This window comes from Barbatula barbatula, assembly GCF_947034865.1.
Source record: "Barbatula barbatula genome assembly, chromosome: 14".
Taxonomy (NCBI): Eukaryota; Metazoa; Chordata; class Actinopteri; order Cypriniformes; family Nemacheilidae; genus Barbatula; species Barbatula barbatula.
In genome coordinates this window covers 17,822,039-17,845,822 of record NC_136777.1, presented here as the reverse complement: position 1 = coordinate 17,845,822, position 23,784 = coordinate 17,822,039, and the positions used below count along the sequence as shown (strand labels likewise).

Here is a 23,784-nt window from a genome sequence, read left to right as displayed (position 1 = left end):
ACAAGATTGTAGCGACAGTCCCAATTAAAAGCAATAATAGCAATAATACACACTGAATGCTTAAGGGTCTCAGTAAGACCAAAAAAGCCGCAGCGATCATTGCGATGTAGGGCAGCCACTCCTACACATACGGTTCCTCTCCTTATGTAAATATTGAGAAAGGCGATTTCATGCTGCGGTGCCTCGCTCGAACGTCTCCGGCATATAATCTATCTCATGGTGTCTGTACTTCAGTAATGTACCCCAACAGCCCATGACTCAGCAGGAGCCCCTGGTTTTACAGCTCGTGCAGGGCCAGCATCAGCATCAACAACTGAGCTCAGCAAAGATGCGACAAGAGAGAGCTGTAGAGGTACCGGATTATAGCGCCTCTTTGGTGTCTTGTTCCTTGTCTACAATTTGTCCAAATCTTATGTTTCATGCGCTCATATGTTAACTACAAATATTAGAAAATTTATAAAATTTATTGTGGTTTGTTTCATAAAGCTTCATGATGCACTCGGCACTGAAAATGTATAAGATATCTTCAGTGACTTGGTGAGTATAATCATATGCTAGTAAACAAATCCGCCCCGTACTTTTGTGTAGGATCTTTAAGTAATGTTTATTTTCTTCATTTTATTTATTTGTTTGAAATAAATACTTTTTATAATTGACTCAGAATGTCAGTAAGCAAGCAGATCTCATCCCCTATTTACTGTCAAAACTATGAGAGTTAACGGGGGGATGAGATCTGTTTCCTTACTGACATTCTGAGTCAATTATAAAAAGTCTTTAGGACTAGGAAAAGCTTTTAGCCTTTCTTTCGAAAAAAGCCTAAAATACATGTAAAATTAAAATCATATTACAAATTTAGTAATATCTTACATAAATCATATTAGATTGTATCGCTTTTTTTAAATAAAATGTTTGATATTTCTACAAAAAAATGTAACTGATTAATGAAACAGTAAGACACAGTAACAAGCATTTCCGAACGCCAATAACGGGACTTTTATTTTGACGACCGGTGCCCTGGTTTTTCTGATTGACGTGGGCTTCACATATGCTCAGTTTTTGGTAATGTTTTGCTAACTTTAACGCGATTTTGCTTTAGAGATTGTCGTGTTATATCGATAAACAATTGTTTGTAAATGTTATTGTTGCAGAACGTCTGTAGTTCGGTGAGATTTCCTGTCTTTGTTGTTGTCGTTTAGTTGTTGACATTTTCATGCAAGCAGTTTTCTTTGCTCTCTCTGTTTCATGCATTACATGAACACCCGAAATGCAAGCTTTGATGAATGAATGTTTTACATTTAACATAAGCTGTAAAAATATTGATTTATATTCTACTGAAAATGCAATCCTTATATTGCCCACTTTTAATTGGCAGTGGCAGCTTCATAGAGGACAGAGGTCGGAATGTCCGTCTCTACTGTCATTGAGGATGTTGAGGATGATGTGGAGTTTGTATCTGTAAGTGTGCATTAAATGTCACTGCCATCATTTCTAATTCGATTTATTGGGGCAGTTGTTTGGATGTAGGTCTTTACATTTGGGAACTGGATGGAGCCTGTTCAACTTAAAATGTAATGTTGCAGGAAGGTCCTCTGAGACCAGTGTTGGAGTGCATAGATCTGCTGAGTGATGCTGAAGATGAAGCTGGTGGATCTGCTGCAGACACTGTAAGTATCTTTACACACACATACATTTGTGCTTGGGAATATGTGCCTTCAATGAAAAAAACTCAAACCAGGTTTTTAAAGCTCCACCGGAAGGGTAGTACTTTTAGTAAATAACATTTAAATTTCCTGTCATACCGTCAAATATTGTGTATGCATAATGGTATGGCTTCAGGAGGGCTTATAATCAAATACATCACACTTTTGTGGCGCTTTAATTTCATATTAGGAGCTAAACAGAGTGTATCATTATATTTAAAAAACATTTGTGTCAAGGTCAACAAATTATTGTTTTTTTCTCTTGCTTTGATCATGCTAGATTGAGAAGCAGGTTGACAAGCAGAGAGCTCATGCTGTGTCCACGCTGGACAGACTGGCACGGCAGGTTGCTTTGGAGAAACAGGAGAGGGCTGAAAAGTGTAAAGCTTTTAAGGTTTGCCTCTGCTTGTCTTTATGTTCTTATAAAAAAGGCATAATAGTTCTTGTTGAGCATCCATGATATCTAACAGCCAAAACTGTTTTTTTACAATAGGAGAAGATGATTTCACAGCAAGCACATGGACGTCATGAGCTGACAGTCAGTCATAGTGAGAGTGGCGATGCCAAGCGTTGCGTGGATATATGGCTGAAAATGCCTGGTCGGTGATATTCTCCGTAACTATGAAATGGGCATATGCAACAATGATCTTATTTTATTTTTGGTCTTTGTCTTGAATGTTCAGGATTAAAGCCGGGTTTCATTAACTCCGGCTCACACTGGAGACGCAGATCAGCTCCTGCTCCAGTAAGGATTTCCCCTCAAACCTGTCCGGTCATCAACTGCGGCAGAGTCTATGATAATGTTCCTTTGCTTGAGGGTCATCTGAAAAGGTGTTCATTACATTACAACGTTAACAGTGTTACTTCCAAAATGTGTTGGGACTCTTTATTTACCTGAAGTTTTTATTGACAGGTTTGATCATTCACCTTGTGACCCCACCATCACGCTGAAGGGAACCCCATCTTCTGTTTATGCCTGTTTGGCCTGTGCGAACCACTTTAGCTCCAAGGAATCCTGGAGAGACCATGTGGAATCTAAGGTTATCATATTACATTTTTATTATTATTATTTTGGGGGGTTATTATTATAATTTTTTTAGGGATTTTAAAGGGGTCATATCATAATCTTTTGTTCTGAAAAGTAGGGGTGTGATGAGATCTCCTGGCACAAGATCACACGAAAACACAATTTACTGTGATTGGCGATTGGCATGATGGAGTGCTGGGCTCGAAATTGCACACTTTTTTGGTCACAAATGCTCCCTTAATTTAACCTGTGCAACCTCAAAATATATTTGTGAGCATTTGTGTGAGTGCACATATTATTGTGGTGCGACATGTTTTCATAACTGTGCAAATCTGTTCTATTTAAACACACGCTAGACGGACAGGTTTCGACTTTCGCGTGCGTCTCTCGCGTCTGCAGCGCCTCGCGCATAAGCACTAGTGTTTAGAGCGGTTCGAGCTGCCCTGTACCAGAAGTAAACTTTAGCAATCGCAAGTTCACATTGTATTATTTTAAATACATTCGTGGGCAACATTGTATTATTTTAAATACATTCGTGGGCAAACCTCTTCAAAAACGGATAATCTGTCTCTTACATATGTGCAATGTTAGCAGAAAACCTGATGTGTTTATGTAGTTTTCTGAAGGCTATGAGGGTTCAGTCAGTGGAGGAAGGTGGATTGACAGTGTGATATGATCGCCAACTCTGCTTACATGAAGACTATGCAAAACATATAGAGAAAACTATCAAAGCTCTTTACTAAAAGCCAAGCCTCTTAAGAAACAAACCATTTTTGTTCCATTATTTTGTGCATGTCATTTGAGTTTGTGACAAAACATTAAGCATTGTTAATTACTGCATCATGTTATTCATTAAAATAGAAGTTTAATGTGTTTCATTAAGTGGAAGTTCATTTTATAATGCCTTTTGCATTTTGTGTTAAGGTGAAGAAAGAGGATTTCTTTAAAAAAGTCTAAAAGTGTCTCCTCCCACCCCTACTGAATAGTTTTGGTTGAATAGTGTTTGAATAAGTTTTTTGCCCTTTCTTGTGTTTGATATCATCTGTAGGTTTCCTCCTCTGATGGCAATGGTCACAGTATTTCCCAGAGCTATCAGCTTATCGTATGCTTTGCATGTCCTGCCTGCTACCTTCTTTTCAATATCGGGGATGAATGCCTCCAGCATATGTCAGCCAAAAACCACTTCACTCAGTCCATCTCTCTCTCTGGTTTGTGATGATCTACAGTCAATTCAGCTAGATTCTAGGGCTGTGTGATATAACTTAAAACAAGAAGTCACTGTAGCCAAGCAAACAGTATTAAATATATCATGAGTATGAGCCCTACTTACAGTTTTTCACTGTTTCTTTATAAGAGACAACACAGTTTTGTTTTACGCATTTAAAATCCTTTTTATATCTAGACTGAAAGGGAATACTTTGTTCAGTGCTAATCAAAATCTATTTTTATGTCTATTTGTTTTGTTCATAAATATCAACTTTCTGATCTTCATCATAGATAGACTTTGATTAGACATTACATTTTCTGTTTTGGCTTCCAGAGGTGAAGACATCAGCTGTGCCTGTACCAATTCCACGATATGCCAAAAACCGCTTGATCGCTCTCTGTAAGGATATCAGCTTCAAAGTCAAATGTACAGTCTGCTCTAAAGTTCTGTCCTCACATATGGAGGCAAGAGCACACTTCAAGTAAGTTTCATAGAATCCAAATCATGCTCATTTTAGATGACAGATGCATGTTCATGCTTTGGTCTGTGTACTTATGGATGGATGCAGAATCATGCACTGTTTTTGGTTACAGTGGTATTGTAGACATGCCTTATCTGCGGGTAAATCTGTTCCTTCTGATTCTTCTGTTCTCAGCTCTCATGTTGTTCAATAACAGGAGAGTTACTGATATAAAAACGAATATTGTTTGCCTGGTAATGTGAGCAAAAACAAAGTACACTGCCCGTCCCAAAACAAAAGTCACACAATCACAATATTTCGTTGGACTGTCTTTAGCATTCGCCATGGCATCGTTTCTATAAGATTTTGCAATGTCACAACATATATTGCGGTTCAAAGTTGCATAAACAATCTGTGGTGTCTCATGCTGTGGCAGTGTAGCTTGTAAAAATGGTTCATCATTTCTAAATAATATTTTTCAAAATATGTCAAAATCTTGTTGTTAATAAGATATTTGATAGCAAAAATAACTTCTGGAGGTTCACATGTTATTTACTTTACTTTGTGCTCCTTATAGCAAAAAACTTTTATGAGAAAAATAAACTTGAATTAGGTACTTGAGAAAAAGGTCAAACTGAATTCAAATTAATTTTTCTCACCCCATGGACAGATTTATTTGCAGGTTTTTACCATTTACTCATTTAATATACTTAAAAAAATACTTAAATATTTTGTAATAAAACTAGACCATATATCTTAGACATTTTTAGCAGTCTGGCTTGTTAAAGGTATAGTTTACCCCAAAATCCCAAATCTGTACCAAAAATTCTAATAAGTGAACAATATCAGTTTTGGAACATTGCATCCCTTTATTTAGGAATGAATAAATAAAGGTTCCTGGATCAGGAACAGTACTAGAATAACCACTTTTTCTCGTTTCCTAGTGTGAACTGCAGACACGGCTGTGCCATCACAACTGCGGATCAAAGCGTGGCTGACGTCATGAGAAAGATGGCGGTTGCGGGTCAGTGCTCCTCATGTTTCAAACTCTTTCTCAGTCTAGGGAAGATGGAAGAGCACAAAGAGCACACGAAACACGAGGTGGAGCCCATCAGAAGTATGGAAAGAGCCCTTCTGTACTACAGCAACTACGGTGAAATCCATAACGCTCAGAAGGGCACAACAAATCACCTGTCTAAACATATAAACGACACCTCGTTGTGGGGCGGCAAAAAGGATCCCAAAGATTTAGAAGAACCGTCGTCGAAGCGACAAAGAGTGACCAGCTTAGACTCTCAGGTCCAATCAGGAAGAAGGTCAAACTTTGCCTGGTTCTGCGAGTGTGGCTTACGCTTCACAGAAGAGGCGCAAGCGAACAAGCACCTCCAGGCAGCCAACGAGATTTTTCACAAATGTGCTGTCTGCGGAAAGTTAATGGGCGAGTCGTCCATAACCCGTTTGCACATGAGCAGGTTCCACGGTGGCGCCCACCTGTCCAATTTCCTTTTCCACTGCAGACGGTGCAAGGTGGAGATGCCAAGAATGGAAGACATCATGGCTCATATTGGTGTGAGTCATCGAGGTCACACCTACTACCAAGAAAGAGAAGACACCATGGATAACAGCGTCTCGTCTAGTGTGTCCCCTAAACCGTCCACCAGTTCTGAAACCGAAACGGCATCTAGTTCGTCCTCCGGGCCCCCTCAGAAGGCCGAATGGTGGATTTGTCGAATGTGTGAGGATCTCTTCGACTCGGAGGCAGCGGCGCGTAAACACTGCGCCGACCTGAGCAGCCACAGTTTCCAGAGGTTTGCCTGCGGTCACTGCCCGCAGAAGTTTTTCAAAGACTCCACCCTGCGACGCCATTGCACCAATGAGCACAGTGGCGACATAGTCCTCCGCTACTTCTGCGGTCTTTGCGACAGCATATTGTACAACGACGAGAAGGAGTTTCAGGAGCACTATGACAGTTTGCACAGCCAGGATTACTATCGCTTGGAAACGCCTGAGAACAATTCCCAGGCAGCCACGGAAAATACAGTCGAGAGTTCTCCAGCGGCACAAGGAAATCCTCCCCAGATCTGTCCCTGCATGGGCTCTGAGAAATCCAAAGAAGAACGAAAGCCTATTTATACGAAATGCATGAAACAGCTGGCCAGTGACAGTAAATGCGAATACATATGTCGGCAGTGTGACAGAAAGAAGTCTACCTATGCAGAGATGAAGACGCATGTACTCATTAAACACGAGGGGAATGAAAAAAGCTTCAATCTTTTGTGCACCGTATGCTCAGAAAGTTACAAAGACGTACCTGGCTTTCATTCACACTATCATAAGCAGCACTGTCAGTTGGAGCCCTGTGTCTGTAACCGACCCATCAATGCAGACAAGCAACAAACCAACACCTCCAACATACTAACAGCAGAAGAGATCTTCCCTGAGACTAATGGTGAGATTTCTTCTTTCTTGAAGGAACAGGGGGTTAAAACATTATAATTTTTACAATTATTATCTTTTGTATAATTTACCCTCATGTCTTTACAAACCGTCACAACTTCATTTCCACATTCACAAGTCATGTGTTTTTCATGATAATATAAAGCTGCTTGTATCCCAGTGCAGCACTTAGATGTCAGACATAACCAAAAGATGGTTTTGCAACATGTCTAACAGCGCAACCTTTCATATCTTATTGCTTAATTATAGACCATTTTGAAAAATGTACACAACGCCATTCCAACGCAGGTCCCGAAGGAATGTTTGAAAGAAAACAACACAACATTTAACCAAATCAAAATAATATCTTTAAGATTTAATTATGTACTGTGTTTGAATTTTTTTTATGAATCGTGTTTATATCTTGCGAAATGGTCTATAGAGAATTACAATGGAACCAGGTTGTGTGAGACAAGGGGTGAAAAGTGGCATTGTGACACTAAGCAAAAAGAGTTTTAGCTGTAAAGTTATTTAAGACCAAGTTGAACAAACAAAGCGAATATAGTCTGAGCTGTAACAGACTACATGTGTTTGAGGTCATTTCCTGATCCTGACTCCTGCTGTGTTGATTCCTGTCCTTATTGTCTTGGTAAAACATGACTAAAACAATAACTAAAGGGTTAAAGAAAGTGAATAAGGTTTATTTTAATTTCATGTTGTTTTAATGCCGCTTCAGAGGTTGTCAAGCCCCTGCTATCTATTTGCTTTTATTGTACAAAGAACGTGAACATTCTTCAGTGTTTTTTACTTTTCAAAAGTAAAGTAACAAAAGTTGTTATACATGAGAGAGTCAATTATAACTTTAATATAGAAATATAGTCCAACCTAACCTTTTATATTCAGCCATTCATTTGTGTCTTATGTTGTTTTCTTAACAGCAGATGAGTTTCAGGATGTAAAGGTGCTTCAAGATGCTTCAAGTCGTCTGGATGTCAAACATGGGGTGACTGGTCCTCAGGAGTTTGCAGATGATGGTGGGTTACATCTCTTTTACCTACAAATGGTACTTTCGCTGTACCTTATTTCCTTTTTGTATTGAAATGTTTTTTGTCGTTTCTGTGTTGTGATAATACAAGTGAACACGAGGAAAGCAACTATGCACATGACTTTGTGTTCATTTATATTGACTTAGACACATTTGATCGGGACATGAGACACGCTTTAGCTCTGAGTGCGGACGAGGCTAGGAAGTCAAAGGAACTGGATATTGGTGAGTCATCCTGATGAGGTCATGATGTTATGTATTTATTAATGTTGATTGTGAAATGTATTTTAGTTTGACGCAGAAGTGACTGCTGATTGTATTTGTAAAAAATGAGTTCATTATAAGTCAATACTGTATTCTTGATGACGTTTATTTTTGCCAGCTTTACATGCCTGAAGAGGTTAATTCTTGAGGGTATGTTTAATTTCATGAAGCTCATAGTGTTTTTAAAAGATAACAATTCTGGATTTCCAGGCGGGTCTCATGAGCACATGCGGTGTGAATTAGAGGTGGGTTTTTATGGTTTGGGTGTAATCGCTCATCACATTATTGAACAATCACTGGGAGTAAGACATGTTAACATGAATAAGGTTTGCTGTCATTTTCACATTATTCTGATCGCATGATGTTTATAATAAAGTTATAACTGTAAACTGGCTAATGGATGGATTTCTCATTTTTGCAGAGCTGCAAGAGGCAATGAGAAGAAGCTTGGAGGAATTTTGATTTAAAGAGACATGGTTTCTCACCGCTGTCCATCCACTGTGTTCATTAAAGATGTATTTTTTCTTTCTGTGTTGTTCTTTTATGTGTTAATAAAGGACATAAATAAAAGTGACTCACAGCATTTATCTCATTGTGTTCTGGTGTTTTCCGTGCTGTCATCTTGACCTCTGTGAAATCTCAGAGGTGAACTCGTCCACTCGCGTCTGAAGGTTGAGAGGAGTGGATTGCTAAGGGAAGGTCCTGCCCATGTTTGGAGATGTTCCTCAAGGGAACTGGAAACCGCTAGATCTGGTCAGCTGATTCCTTTAAACGAGTCGGTTCGTTTGGACCATTCATTTAAATATCGCGTTCAAGTAAACGATTCACTAATTATTTAAGTGTTCTCACCAGCGGACCATCTGGCGTTTAAACGCTACTCTTTAGATGACATGCATACACACATTTAGTTTCATGAATGGGGGTGTTTTTTTTTCCTGAAACCCGAAATGAGCAAATCTGTTTGGCCGAATCATTGGAAAGAATCGATTCCCTAAGCGAATCGGACATCCCTTGCGCTCGGGTGTACAGTAGTTCACCGCTCCCGCGAAAACATACATTTTCGTGACTATCGTTAACTAGCATCCGTTATGGCTCAAGCGAAAATAAACGCGAAGATGAACGATGCTTATAAAGGCCAATTTATCAGAACCCTTTCGATGGCTGACCGGTCCTGTCGGTTACTGGATAATCTGGATCAGATTGAAATGAGGTAAGACTTTACCGGAGTCTAGGATTCACTTTTAGACGCAATGCACAATAAATGTTACTTACAACTTGCAAGTTCTCGAGCTCCCTCGCTATAAATGCAGCGTCGGGATTGTGCAGGAATAACGTGCATGAAGTGCCGATGTGTGTTTTCAGTGAACAAACAACATGACACATTTGGAAAAGTCATTAAACTACAGGGACAGAATAAAAATAATTCGCATTGTTGCCTGAAATAATTTCTTGGCTACATTATAAACTATCTAGAACAATTTTGTGAATATAACTTTTATATAGATTGATTAATTTAAGTTAGTAGAGTATGGTTAACTTCTTGCCTATGTCGTTTTTGACTTGCTTATTAGGAAACTGCTGACCTATACAATAAGACACATACTTTGTTTCCTATACAATAAGACACATACTTTGTTTACCAGTCCGTTTACAATAGTATTGATAATTGTTTTAGAAAAATATATAACATATACCCAGCTTGCACTTTTACGTTGTGACGACATGCCTGTACCGGACCGTATTCGTTGCTACTACGTCCCAAATAACGTTCCGTCGACGTAACTTTACCATATTCGTCGTGATGACGTAACATTGGACGTTGCTTGGACATGGTATGAATGGCAGCGACATACCAAAAACGTTTCCGGGACGTGTTGAAAACGACCAAACTGTCACGTTGTTAAATTCTTTTTTATTTCATATGAACAATTATCATCCCTCACATTTAGGATAATATTAATATGTACCCATTTGTGCGTTGGTTAAAGATTCGATTTTATGCATAATTGGAGTAATTCTCTATTCAAATATGTATAAAGCAAAGTTATGAAACGCAACGCAGCACTGTACAACATCACAATCAGATATTTTATTTACATACGGAAGTAAATATGTTCATTTGTATACAAACAATGACTCTTTCACTACTGTAGCACAAAACTGCATACGAGATATTTGTTCGCAAAATGTACGCAAAGTTTTATTACTGGGATGAAGATTCGTATATCAATCATATAGTGTGGTAATGTAATCCTTATGAAGAATATTGGGTGCCCTACCACGTCACTACAACGTTCTCCGTGGGATTCATTCACGACGTTTCTCAAAAATTCTAAGAAATGGAACGTTGCCAAGATGTCTTCAGAACATGGTCACAAAGTAATGTTGAATGAAGACGAACTTTCAGATCGTTCTGTGTTTGCCGTTTTATCATGTTTGCTATATCATCACTTTTCCTTATTTGTGTCTCTACATTAAACATTCTCTGTAAAGCTGCTCTGCAACAATGCAAAATTGTGAAGCGCTGTACTGTTCCTATAGCTCAGTTGGTCGAAGATTGTGGGTTTGTTTTCCATTTGAGAAATGTGTCAATGTACGAAAGCAATTTGACCTACAGGTCTACATCTCACACTGAAGTGCTTTGAGTCAGAGGTCCAGTCGCTTATTTTCCGCCTTGGTTTTGTACATTGGCGGTTGCGCATCATTTACTGTGTACAGAGACATATAAACAGATCTTTAAAGAGTATACATATACAAATACATCAAGATTTTCGATGACAGAATTGCCTCAGATGAGATAAATAATCAGCCTCTCTTGTAGGGTGGAGGCCCTTCGTGAGGCGGCCACTGCTATGGAGCAAGAGAGAGAGAGCTTAATCGAGATGATTCAATCGACACAGAACAGTCAGGAAATGAGATCCATTTGTGACGGTAAGAGCCCATCTACATCTGAGGTTTCTAATGGAAGTCAGATATTAGACCATCTCTCCTCTTTTGTTTCAGGAGAAAAGGAAGAGCTCTCTCTGACTGCCAGCAGACTCATGAACAGGACGTTAACAGTAACTGTGTCCGTCGACACGATCAGAAATGCCCAGCAGGAGGAGGCCTTGAAGAAAGCCACAGCCATTATCAATGAGATTGCCGCTAAAGTGCTTGAGGATTTAGAGGGGGGGAGAAAGAGACTGCAGGCCCTTCATGCCGCGTGCGTGACCGAAGCACCACCTGTGCCCATGGATCAGAAGTTTCAGAGCGTCGTGATCAGCTGCGCCCTGGAAGACCAGAAGAAAATCAAACGCCGCCTGGAGACGCTCATCAGGAACATGGACAATGCCGAGAAAACCATTAAAATTATGGATCATCAGAAAGTTGATCATTCCGATCTCGCCAATGGCAAATAGGGGTATTTAGTGGGATTCAAAACCTTAGTGCCTTTTGAAGCCTTAAGGAACACAAAGTACCAAGATCCACCACATGACACAGAACACCTGTCTATATACAGCCACAGAAAATTGAGAGACCATTCCCAGATCTCAAACAGCATTTCTAGATGTATTGCGGTCATTCATTCATTCCAGTTCGGTGTTTGTTGAATTCTAAATTAGAATCAACTAAATCAAACCTGAGGGGGTGTCAAAGTCATTCAAAAGCAACGTGAAAGACTGACAGCATGACGGGACACATATTAACTGTGATAATTTGAGGTTATCACATTCAAAAAAAAATGTTTTACTTCGCCTTAATACACGTACAAATATTACTTTCGTATTGCTTAAAAGTGAATATGAACTTGTTTTCTCTGCAGAAAAATACACAGCATTGTTTCTTTTTTCGCCGGTTCTCCGGTTTCCCGAAAGAAACAATATTTCTATTTGAAATTTGTTAAACATGTATTGTTGGTAGTTCAAAGAATTTTACCTAAACACATATCTTTAACATCCGAAAAGCAGTCTCTGTAATGGTCTCTGGTTTTTTTCCACAGCTGTATATATACAGTATATTACCACTGATGGCCTCTTGATCGCTCTTTACCTCACTACATTAACTTAAAGCAACTCTGATCATAAATGTTTACGTTGGATATCGAACAGTTTTTTTCACAGTATTTAGTTTACTTTGTTCTACTAACCCTCATAAAACAATGTGAATAAGGTTTAGTTGGGATCTACTAACATTGAGTCCTCTGAATTTGACTTTACTGGTTCGCTGTTTAGTCTATTTTTAGAACATCCGCACATGGCACATGTTTGCTCGCTCGTAGCGGTTTAATTAGACCATGTTTGGCTGTCTGCTTGTTTGGGAATTTCACATTTGAGTGTTAGTTTAGTCATCACATTCACAGCCTGGAATATAACTTGCCATGAGATGAACTCAAAGACCTACGGAGTTAGGACTTTCTTTGGTTTGTAATGTATCATTTATCTTTTTTAACTGTAGTAGGCCTTCTTTTAATACACATTTAATCTAACTATTACAGTGCAAACTTTTCACACCCGTAGCCAAGAAATGAGAATATCAGGACATATCAAATAACTTTTACATTGTGATTTAAAATAAGTTAAAGGTTATGACAATGAATGAATACTGCCTAAAGAAATGAAAGTACTGTATTAAAGGCTATGGAGAGTGAGTCAAAGTCTTAAGTATGATGTGAAAGAGATTCTTTTTGCTGGGAACAGCGATATGATCACGTTCAATAAATGTCTTAATTACAGACTAGATATGAAATATATTAATATTAATAAACAGACTAAACTGTTCTTCCACTAAGTAATGTAGTCGATCAGTCTTACTGTAGCCTGTGCACACATGTGATCATATACAATATAATGTAAATGAATATAAAATGCTGAGTCACAGGTTTATTCTAATCTGTTGAGAGTTTAGCGAGAAGCTTCTGTTCGATGTGTTGTGATCTACACTTCCTACAGCACCACATCGAAGTGTAAACTATTGACTTAGTATGTATAGCAAAACAAAACATTACACATTAAAATAATCACAGTTCATGGAAATAAAACGACTACAATAGATCATTTATTTTCCTCTTTTGACAACCATTCAACAAATACAGAGCAAAGTATCACCTGCACAATCGTGTGGTGCAGCACATAAGACATCAGGTATTGTCATCCTACAAGACCTTTTATTCATAAAGCGAAATGACACTTCTGATGTGACTGATGCTGGCATGTTCTTACAGACGTATTAAAATGTCATGTATACTTTAGAAAGAAGACTGTGGAAAATGAAAAGAAAAAAGCATTTTTAGCAGTTTTGATATTGGTCAACAGAAGAATATATAGCAATTAGGAATTCTATCAGGTAAAGTGCTTTTAGTTGTAGTGTCGTCATATAGTCATTCATTTGCAGCAAATATTAAAATCCATAATCAGATACATATTTAGTGTCAGCAAAAATGAAGCAAAAAAGAAAATCAACACAGTGAGATATATAAATATAACGGGAGTTATATTTCATGAGGAAGCCAATTATAATAAAGCAGATCAGGACTGTAAACATGAAGGCCGTTGTGGCGAAGTACCGTGACTTCATATTCATATGAACAAATACAAGGCATGCATTTCATGAATCAATACAATCAATAAATCAAAAATAAAACCATGTAAAACATGGATAAAGAAATATGTCTGATTGAAATGGATTATTGTTAGTAACACAGTGACATCTATTGAACATTTTGAACTGATAGTGAACAAATTCAGATCCACCAGCTGATTCACTTTTATTATAAAGGAATATCATTTGATAAAGAATTGAATGAGAAAATCGTTCTTTTCACTAATGTATACAGAGGAAACTATTAGCACATCATGTACACATTTATTTTCAGTAACCACTATAACACTTGCAAATTAAGAAAACTTCTGTTGTGTTGTGTTTGTTTGTTTGGAATGGCTTTAGTGGTTAAGGCTTGAAAATTGTGAAAGGCTAGATATAGTCCTTAGAGTCCTCTCATGTGTTTTTTGTTTATTTGGGTGGTTTTCTGTATACTGTATATAAAGCCTAATACTGCAGTTTGCTTTAGTGCAATAAACACAAACTTGACCATTAAACCCTTGCTCAAATGTGAGGTATTTTCATTATCAATGGTAATATTGGTCACAAATCACTGGTCGATTTTCTCAAGCGTATTCTGTGACTTCGATCTAAGAAGTGAATTGTAGATATTTATCTTATTTTATGGTGCTGATCTTGAAAGTCATTCAAGTGTGTGCGTTAACTTCCCAATAATGAAGAATGCATCAATTCCAGTGATTCACATAATTTCACGGAGGTCACGTGGATGCATAAATTGCAACATCATGATTTGTGTATGCATAAAAAACTGCAGTCCCGTTTGACAGACCGTCTCTCATTTTCATTACATCTTTGACATTTGACATTGTGTATATTAGAATATGAAAATCTGTTTCGGATAATTATATTTAATGCATTTACAGAATGTCAAATATTAAAAAAATCGGACTTGATCAACAATTTACTAACAATATTTACAAGTATAGTTTAGAAACATTTTGGCACGGTGTTAATGCTATGAATAAAAGTTACTTATTACTTTACTACTTCTTATACAAAAATACATGGGTTGATATTTGTGATCGAGGCCAATGGCCTTTTAAGGAAAGATTGTGATAGCAAATGATGTATCCCCATCAAAACAAACATATTGCACAATGAACAGTCGAAATGCACAAATGGTGTGTTGTATAAGTAACGTTTTTGTCACCAATAATCTCATTTGTGTAAATGTGAACATTACCCTGCTGTATACCACATGAAAGAATGCACATCTTAGAAACTCACAAAATATATCACTGTGAAAATATATTCACTTTTCATTCTAATTTTGAGCCACAATCGCTGTTGTGAGGAGAGGGGGTGAAAATATTCTGTACAAAAATAGCTCCACAGACCTCCAGTTTACTTTTAGTCATGAGGGTCGTGTATGACCTAGGACAGGTCAAATGTATCCATGATAGTCAAACACTTGATATAAACCAAGCAAAAGGACTCGTGATCTATATATGTGTAATTCCTGCACCACATGCAGCACCAAAATTATGTTTTTTAGGCTGGACCAGATATGAAATCAATTAATGGATTGACTCTGAGCCAAAACGAAATATTTTATTCAGCAACAGCAATTATGCTGGGTGCCACTAGGTGTGCAGAAATTGAGGAGTTGCCATTTAACTTCCCAGCTATTGTTTTAATCACTTGCGGCCACCAGAGGGCAGCAGTTCTTAAACATTCAGCCTCCCTCCTGACATCCTTAGCTAAGATGACATGTATGACACCAACAGATGTGACCACAGAAGATGAGTGGATCTGTTTGGATTAAGTGTGTTAAGAAAGAATGTGACTTGAACTTCAAATCACCTGTGGTTCATCAATCTCAACATTTCAAAGCAGTCTGCAGCTACCAAAGGGGGTTTTTGTCTTCTTTGTCCTCTGTTTGTTTGGTCGAAGGTTTATCACCTCACGGCCGTTCAGATCGCTGGAATGGTTCAGGTGGCTGGCGCCTGTAGTGTTGAAAACCCCTAAAAAGGCAAAACACCAATAAAACCTTACAAATCGACATCCCCTCCAATGTTCCTCGCTGATGTAAAGATCTCCCCGAGCCCACCCAAACAGCTCTTATCTGAAGACTCATATCTGACACACGCATCTGACTAACTTATTTTAATGCACTGTACTTTGTTCTGTATCATTTCTTAGTTCCGTTTTTATACGCCATATGTATACTGTATATGGCACATGGGACTATTACAGGAAGCAGATGCTTCGCATTCTCTTTTTGCCAAACAGAGATTCACAAACCCTATGGGGTTTAACAAGTGTTTTAAAAAAACATGCAAAAGTTCTGCTCTTGCCTATTTTATTGCTGGATGTATGGACCACATCTGGCTCCTCTGCTGACTGTTGCTTGAGTCGCTGTAGATATTTGTCGGCCAGATACTTAAAAACTGCAATGCAAAAGTACAACTATTTAACATTGCAGTAGTGCACGGTGACCAGTAAATGCATTTAAGTTCATCATTCACCTTCATTCACATTGAGATCTTCCTTTACTGATGTGCGGTAAAATCTTAGTTTCAGCCTCTTGGCAAGACCTTCAGCTTCTTCACTGCAGCAGCAACAACAACAACAACAACAACAATAATTCACATCCAACAGCTGATTCACTTTAAGTATAAAGGGATATCATTTAATAAAGAATTGAATGAGAACATTGTTTTTTTGGCTAATGTATACAGAGTAAACTATTAGCACATCATGTACACATGTATTTTCAGTAACCACCAATCAGGCTTTAGTGGTTAAGGCTTGACAATTGTGAAAGGCTAAATTAAGTACTTAAAGTCCTCTCATATGTTTTTTGTAAACACACTTCTTTGAGTTTTTTGGGTGGTTTTCTGTATACTGTATATAAAGCCTAATACTGCAGTTTGCTTTAGTGCAATAAACACAAACTTGACCATTAAACCCTTGCTCATATGTGAGGTATTTTCATTATCAATGGTAATATTGGTCAAAAATCACTGGTCGATTTTCTCAAACGTATTCTGTGACTTCGATCTAAAAAGTGAATTGTAGATATTTATTTTATTTTATGGTGCTGATCTTGAAAGTCATTCAAGTGTGTGTGTTTACTTCCCAATAATGAAGATCATTATTGTTGTAGATCACAGCAAAATGCAACTACTAGCCCAGCAATAAGCCTTACCAGTATAATGGTCCAGCTTTAGGTTGCCCACATATTCTGGAATTATTTCCGAGCAGCCATTTTGAAGCTTGCAGGAAGTCTCATGGGTTTAAATTCTATCATAATTTACTCACCCCAAAGTCATTCCAAACTTTTTCTGAACACAAAAGAAAGCCTTTATAAGAACGTCAGTAACAAAAAAACAGATCTCATCCCCATAAATACTATGCGAGTCAATGAGGTTACTGACGTTCTTCCAAATATCTTCCTTTGTGTTTAGCAGAACAAAGAATGAGAGGACAGAACTTTCCTTTTTTGGGTAAACTATCCCTTTGAGATGCAAGGTTGAATATCTTAAGTCAGATTTGTTTTTTACAATTGGAATGAATTATTAATGAATAGTGTCTCTTTAATGTCAAACACATGAGGTGTGCATGTCCAGGATGTATTTTCAATAAATATCTTCCTTACTTTTTGATAACCGTATCATCGAGCAGGTCGATTTTGTTCTGGACCAGGACTGTGGGAATGTCTCCGACCTCCATTTCTACTTTCTCTCTCCAGCTGCTGATGGCTTCAAATGATTCTCTGTCTGTGGTGGAGAACACCAGCACACACGCCTGAGCCCCTGCGCAGACATCCATCAGTTATATTAGGAGTAAGCTTCTGTCAATAAATTCTTATTAACTTGAGATGCCTTTTTTGTGGGATAATAAACAGATGCTATCCATACAACTCAACTTGATGATGACACTGGAGGATCTTTCAATGCTTCTAACACACAGCTCACCTCTGTAATAGGCCTTTGTTATGGCATCAAACTCCTCTTGTCCAGCGGTGTCCCACAGCATCAATCTCACATCCTCACCATTAACTCTGCAATGCACCAAAACCAATGCCTCATTCATATACTGTATGCCAAGATCACATTTCACCTTAACGGGATACTCCACCCAAAAATGTATAAATGGCTTTGTTCAGTTGAACACAAAGAGAGATATTTTGGAATTATGTTAGCAACCAACAGTTCTGAAGCACCATTGACTGCCATAGTAGGAAAACACTTTTAGTAATTGTTTGGTTCTGTCGAACACAAAAAAATATATTTTGAGGAATGTAGGAAAACAAACAGTTATGATGAGGCACTTTTGACTACCATTTAAAGTTTTCCTACTACAGTATATCAGTCAATGGTGCTTCAGAACTGTTGGTTGCTAAAGTTATTCCAAAATATTCCTCTTTGTGTTTAATCGAACAAAGAAGTCTATAATATACATAGATGTGTACAGAATACATATTTTCCTCTATATTCTACACAAACACTGACTACACTGAAGATGATCAAATGCAACTTAGTTTTGATTTTATTCACAAAGAATAAAAAAGTGACCCTAAACGTTTGAACAGTTGTTTTTGTTTTCCATAAAGGTTTTTGAAGGTAAATCCCTTTACTTTAAGGTAAGAAATGACGTTCAAATGTCACGAACAGGCAATTTGGTTTATACATTTTGTAAATATAATGTCACGTATGTTATTATATTTAATTTGTCAAAATGATTTGCTGCCTCCAGGTGACCGTGTGTTATTAGTTTTGAGTGGTTGTTATCTGGGAATAACGAACCTGCAAATGTCGCGACTGGCCAATCAGAATCAAGCATTCCAACGAGCCGTGTAATAATAAGAAATAACCTAAATAGTTCTGAAAAGGGTTTATTTTTTTATTAAAAAACAAAATATAATGTTAAAAAATGTTGTATCAAGAATGGGTTGCTGCAGGTTGGAGTGATGGACGTGATGAAAATTTCTTATTGGTCATAGGAAGTCTTGCTGTCAACTGTGTTGTCATTTCATTGAAACCAGAAGAAGGTGGTGGGAAGACGTGGTGCATTGCTAACTATATGACCCTTTGAAAACATACATTGCTTGGCAACTATAAACAACTATACTCTGCTTTGCCCGTGACCACTGTAACAACCTCCTTTATTATTTTTTTCCTGCTTTATGTTAATATATCACCACGCCAAAGTGCTTATCTGTAAAACAATACAAATATCAGATGTGTGAATTGCAGTTCGTTATATTGTTGTGACTCATATATTTAATTTGGTTTCAAGTCAAATCATATTTGATATGCCCTCTGGTTCATTTGTCACAATAGAATCAAACCCACCACATTATGTGACATCATTTTGTCATCTGTTATGCTCTGATGACAGTTAACAAATGTAGTGGGGCATCCCGGTAGCAGTTTGCTAACATTAACTGAAACTGGGCAGGGGATTTTTACTTCCCAGCATGCTTTGCATGGGAATGGATGGGGAAAGTAAAGAATAACATTAAGTGTAATTCAATCTTTTTGATGAAATGTAAAAGCTGTTAATTTAAGTAAGATCTTGTCTTTACAGTAACAGCCATTTCACACTGCATGTATCGGGCAGCGCGTCATTTTCCCGGCGTCCATGTTATCAGATAAGAGCTTCAAACACTTAACCCAACACTTCAATCCTTTAAGCATGAGAAATGTTTATTATGTTTTTAACAGTATCCATTAGCTCCATTTTGGCCAAACCACAACAGCGCATTTAAAGGATATATAAAACAAGTCTTTATGTCTTTATATCTTAATGTTTTAAGCTTATATTGCATTGTGTAAGAGGGGCAACAGATCACATTCACCGTCAATGTACTGAAAGAACCCAACTCTCATTATGACCTCCAGAAAAAAAGCAAATAAAACTACATCATGTCACACTGCATACTGTATGTGTGAGACAAATGTGATCCAATCACGCAGTCGATCAGTCAATCTCTCCTACGGTGAACGAAACCTCTTATCGTTTTGATTTGCATCCTTCAAAGCCAAAGCACAGCTGAACTAGCACATGGCTCTTTACGTATTTATAGGCTGACTTGCACTATGTGGATCTAAAAGACCATTAACAAGGCGGATTCAACCTCTCCACTGCCATGGTCAAAACCCCATAGGTTTCAAAGGTTCTCAAGGACAAGATTGGAGACCTGCACAAACCTTGAATAGGCTACAGACAGAAGCTTGGTTAGAAGGAGACAACTGTTGGTGCGATTATTTGGAAATAGAAGAAATATAAAATAACTGTCAATTGCCATTGGTCTGGAGCTCCCTGAAAGATTTTCCCAATGGGGTAAAGATGATCATGAGAAAGGTTAAAGATCAGTCCAGAACTACACGGAAGAAGCTTGTTAATGATTTCAGGACATTTGGGACAACACGCTATGCCACAATAGATTGAAATCCTGAAGCTCCAGCAAGGTCCACCTGCTCAAGAAGGCCCGCCTGGCTCGTCTGAAGTTTGACAATGAACATCAAAATGATTAAAATTGACTCCTGTTTTTGGAGGGAGCGATATATTGACTATGACCCCAAGAACACCATCCCTACAGAGAAGCACTGTGTTGGAAACATTATTCTTTAGGGCTTTTTCTCTGCTGGGACGGGCCAGTGTACCGTTAAATCTTGAACGAGAACCTTCTCCCCTTAACTAGATCCATGAAGATGGGTCGTGGATGTCACTTTAACATGACAAAGACCCAAAACATACAGTATTGCCAATACAAACCAAGAGTGATGTTAAAAGTAATGTTTGAGCCAGACTCTAGATCCTAGTCCTTAGAAAATCTGTAAAGGAGGCTAAAACTCCAATTTGATAGATGTGCAAACCTGGTGACCAACTACCAGAAATGTCTGACCTCTGTGCTTGCCAACAAGAGTTTCACCACCAAGTACAGAGTTATTTTTTCTCTGGGATCAAATACTGATTTCACACTTTCTTAACAGGATTTCTTCTCATAGTGACAATGCAAACATTAGCAGGGCAATATGCTATTACAAACATATTCATGTAGAAAACGAATAAAGTGTTTGAGTATTTGAAGGCATCATGCTTACATTATTTGTCGTTCCAGAAAATCAACCCCGATGGTCTTTTTGTAGTCCTTAGTGAAGATGCCCTTGGAGTATCGCTGGATCATACTCGACTTCCCGACCGCTCCATTCCCCACCACCACCACCTTGATGGCCACCTCCATGTCCTCCTCCAACATGACTGCAACCTTCCTGGGCTTTACTTCACTTCCTCCTGACTTAGTGTTTCAGTATAACCTTCTCAACTTTCGCCTGCTTTTTGGAAGGAAATCAACAGATTGTTAAAATCTCACATGTCAGGACTAGTGTTATTCATGTAAAGCGGTGGAAATGCAATGCTGCTTGTGATTATCGAGAAAAAAAAGGATTTTATTGTTGGAGCTCTGTGTTTCAGTTCAACAGAGTGAGACGTTATGTGCTAGTCGCTGAATATTTTGGATCAGCAGGTCACACATTCAAGGTCATTTTCCATTGAGTAAGCCTGCTCTCAGATGTAGGTGTGGGATATTATAAGTTACAAAACAGTTTGAACTTTGTATAAATGTTATAACATTTCAACAAAAGATCTAAAAATTACATTTTAATAGAAAAGAAAGGTTTGAGGTTTTCATTTTGAGCTTTTTATAATTCACATCCATCTAAATGGTGATTCTTATGTATTTACTACAATTCAGAAACCACAGATCATTTAAAATGCAACATTACAAAATTTACTATGCTTTATTTTATGAGATTTTGAAGTCGGTTGACAACAAGAACGATACAAATATTAGCGCCTGAAAACAGCTATAATTGTGGTCTGTACCTCACCTAAACTTCATAATTTTTCAATATTTTAGATGTCAAATAGGGCTTATGTAAAGTCAACTTTATTTATATAGCGCTTTTTACAATTTTCATTGGTACCAAACAGCTGTACCTGAAACATATTGACTAAAAGCAAACAAGTTTTACAACTAAAAACAAAAAAGGTGAATACACAAAAGACACACACACAGATTCAAACACACCCACATACAAAACGCTCCACACACACAATATGAACACGTACTAACACAATTAGACACGCACACAAACGGACATGCACACACACACACACACACACACAGTGGTTATCACTGAGAATAACACATTTAAGATAAAGGAGAGAGAAACACGGGTCTATAAACTCCTATATGCAATATTAAGTAAAACTTTTCAATTCTAATTCTAAGAAAAATTCAAATTCTTTGTTGCCACGGTCAACAAAGTTAGAACAAATACATCCCCTCTACGGGTCCATAAGTTTTATTTAGAGGAAGAGTTCTGGACGAGAACGAAGACAAAACTAAGAGTGTTGTATAGATAGCAGGGTGACGGTATAACTTTCATATTAGGTTACATTATCGAGGCCTCCTGTGATCCACCTGGTAACTAAATACAGCAGCTTACCTGAGACAACAATAACACCCCAAAGTCCTGTACATCACCATTCACCAAACTAAACAGAATACTTAATTGTTCATTATTATTATCAATACAACTTAATGTTGTTTAATATTGAATTATTATATCTGATTTAATGATTTTGACAATTTATATCATTTGTTATCATTGTAAGAATGAACAAAAATGTAAACTTGCAACTAAGAAATAAAAATGATGCATTTTACCCTTCTTCCCTCTTCTTTGTTTGCTTCCGCTTTAAGAACAACAGACATCCGACGGTGATCTTAACAGGTGTGTATGTGATGTCTGAAGAACTGCACTACTGCCATGACACGACACTCGTGTAACCATGGAAGTCATTATATGTTTATATAGGCCTGCAACATGAAAAATATAACCCGGAGATCCTTCAGACAAAACAGGATTGTGCATGAAAGGTGGAAAAGATCTATAAAACCATTTGAACAACTAAATTTATAACAAGTTGAATCTGACTGTGTTTGAAACAGAAATCTCTAACACAGGATTGAATCTGCTGTTGTCAGTCTGTACAGAGACTTAGATTTCTCTCATGTAGATGTACAGTATATTACGTATCCATATTATTATTACACAAATGCCCGAACTGAAAGAATCATGTAATTATGGCAGTAGATATATAAAGACGGTATTATACATACAATCAAAGATGTAACAGAGGATAAATATCAAGCTTTAAACCTTCATATCATCCATTTATATAAGAGTAGCTTACATAAGCTATTAAAAATACCACTGTGACCATGGTACAGTGATGCTAACAATTGATAATACCATGAAGACAGATATCTAATAGATAGTTATCATGTTTATGCACCATGTAAGTCCAAGCTACAGTAAATAACAGCATAGTACTACCATTCCTACTCTTTTTTTAAGGGTCATTCCCACTCGAACACGACCGAATTAGTCAAACTTCATGCGACACATAATAGCAAAAGTAATGATGTTTTTTCTGATGGTAATATGTGGTTAATGTTTGGCATTGTTGTCTTACCTGCATTCGGGTTACCAGGTTACATCGTTTCCATTGAAGATCCGAAGCGAGAACGAAGATAAACGTGAGATATACCACAATACACCAAGCCCGTGTGATGTATGAGTTTATATAAATGTATGGCTGTGTGAAAAAGACGCTTAATGTGACCGCACAGTTTTTCAAAGGAGTGGCCCGCTGCTCTCTCTCTCTCTCTCTCTCTCTCTCTCTGTGTGTGTGTGTGTGTGTGTGTGTGTGTGTGTGTCTCTCTCACTCCCTCGGGACGCTTTCTTGTCAAACGGGCACTGAGAAAGCTAATGTTAATCGTGATGTTTAATGTAAAGATGAGTTTTTAAGGAGAAACTGTTTGTTATGTGTGTGTCTCATCATCACTGGCGCAGCATGTGAAACAAGAAACCACTCCAAGCACCTACGTCGACCACCGGAAAGACCCCCTTTTCAAAATAAAAGTATTCCAAATGCACGAAATTACATTTTTTAAGAATATTAAGCCACGGGCTTTCTGAACACTTGTATTTAATAGTCCGATTACAAACCTAAATTCAATTCTTA

At 37.7% G+C, this 23,784-nt stretch overlaps 3 protein-coding genes across 8 annotated transcripts; 2 read left to right on the top strand and 1 right to left on the bottom strand.

Moving 5' to 3' along the window:
- Positions 1-989: 989 nt before the first annotated feature.
- On the top strand, positions 990-8,725 carry znf451 (zinc finger protein 451). Of its 6 annotated transcripts, none has more exons than XM_079472517.1 (14): positions 990-1,059; positions 1,373-1,455; positions 1,581-1,664; positions 1,981-2,094; positions 2,194-2,299; positions 2,384-2,531; positions 2,614-2,740; positions 3,776-3,935; positions 4,268-4,415; positions 5,339-6,843; positions 7,769-7,864; positions 8,023-8,100; positions 8,350-8,384; positions 8,561-8,725. In XM_079472517.1, the coding sequence occupies exons 2-14, from the start codon at positions 1,402-1,404 to the stop codon at positions 8,576-8,578; spliced, it is 2,673 nt and encodes an 890-aa protein (XP_079328643.1). In that variant the 5' UTR covers positions 990-1,059; positions 1,373-1,401; the 3' UTR covers positions 8,579-8,725. The 6 variants fall into 6 exon arrangements, with proteins under 6 accessions (XP_079328643.1, XP_079328647.1, XP_079328645.1 ...); XM_079472521.1 differs by lacking the exon at positions 8,350-8,384 and adding an exon at positions 8,258-8,289 and having other exon boundaries at positions 8,561-8,724; XM_079472522.1 differs by having other exon boundaries at positions 1,009-1,163.
- A 411-nt stretch (positions 8,726-9,136) lies between these two features.
- bag2 (BCL2 associated athanogene 2) lies at positions 9,137-13,168 on the top strand. Its single transcript, XM_079473618.1, has 3 exons — positions 9,137-9,349; positions 10,961-11,070; positions 11,143-13,168. Exons 1-3 carry the CDS (start codon positions 9,228-9,230, stop codon positions 11,535-11,537), a joined length of 627 nt encoding a protein of 208 aa, XP_079329744.1. The 5' UTR covers positions 9,137-9,227; the 3' UTR covers positions 11,538-13,168.
- Positions 13,144-23,664, bottom strand: rab23 (RAB23, member RAS oncogene family). The gene is made up of 7 exons (XM_079473617.1): positions 23,233-23,664; positions 20,793-21,023; positions 17,658-17,743; positions 17,339-17,495; positions 16,206-16,288; positions 16,035-16,127; positions 13,144-15,701 (listed from the first exon to the last, which is right to left on the bottom strand). Exons 2-7 carry the CDS (start codon positions 20,945-20,947, stop codon positions 15,565-15,567), a joined length of 711 nt encoding a protein of 236 aa, XP_079329743.1. The 5' UTR covers positions 20,948-21,023; positions 23,233-23,664; the 3' UTR covers positions 13,144-15,564.
- Positions 23,665-23,784: the final 120 nt, after the last annotated feature.

Coding starts and splice junctions, on each gene's coding strand:
- rab23 (XM_079473617.1), bottom strand. CDS start 20,947: ATGTTGGAGGAGGACATGGAGGTGGCCATCAAGGTGGTGGTGGTGGGG. Junction 16,289..17,338: donor GATGATACGGTTATCAAAAA/GTAAGGAAGATA, acceptor TTGCTGCTGCAG/TGAAGAAGCTGAAGGTCTTG. Junction 15,702..16,034: donor TACATCCAGCAATAAAATAG/GCAAGAGCAGAA, acceptor TTGCCTTTTTAG/GGGTTTTCAACACTACAGGC.
- znf451 (XM_079472517.1), top strand. CDS start 1,402: ATGTCCGTCTCTACTGTCATTGAGGATGTTGAGGATGATGTGGAGTTT. Junction 2,532..2,613: donor CTTGAGGGTCATCTGAAAAG/GTGTTCATTACA, acceptor TTTTATTGACAG/GTTTGATCATTCACCTTGTG. Junction 3,936..4,267: donor TCAGTCCATCTCTCTCTCTG/GTTTGTGATGAT, acceptor TTTGGCTTCCAG/AGGTGAAGACATCAGCTGTG.
- bag2 (XM_079473618.1), top strand. CDS start 9,228: ATGGCTCAAGCGAAAATAAACGCGAAGATGAACGATGCTTATAAAGGC. Junction 9,350..10,960: donor CTGGATCAGATTGAAATGAG/GTAAGACTTTAC, acceptor CCTCTCTTGTAG/GGTGGAGGCCCTTCGTGAGG. Junction 11,071..11,142: donor AATGAGATCCATTTGTGACG/GTAAGAGCCCAT, acceptor CTTTTGTTTCAG/GAGAAAAGGAAGAGCTCTCT.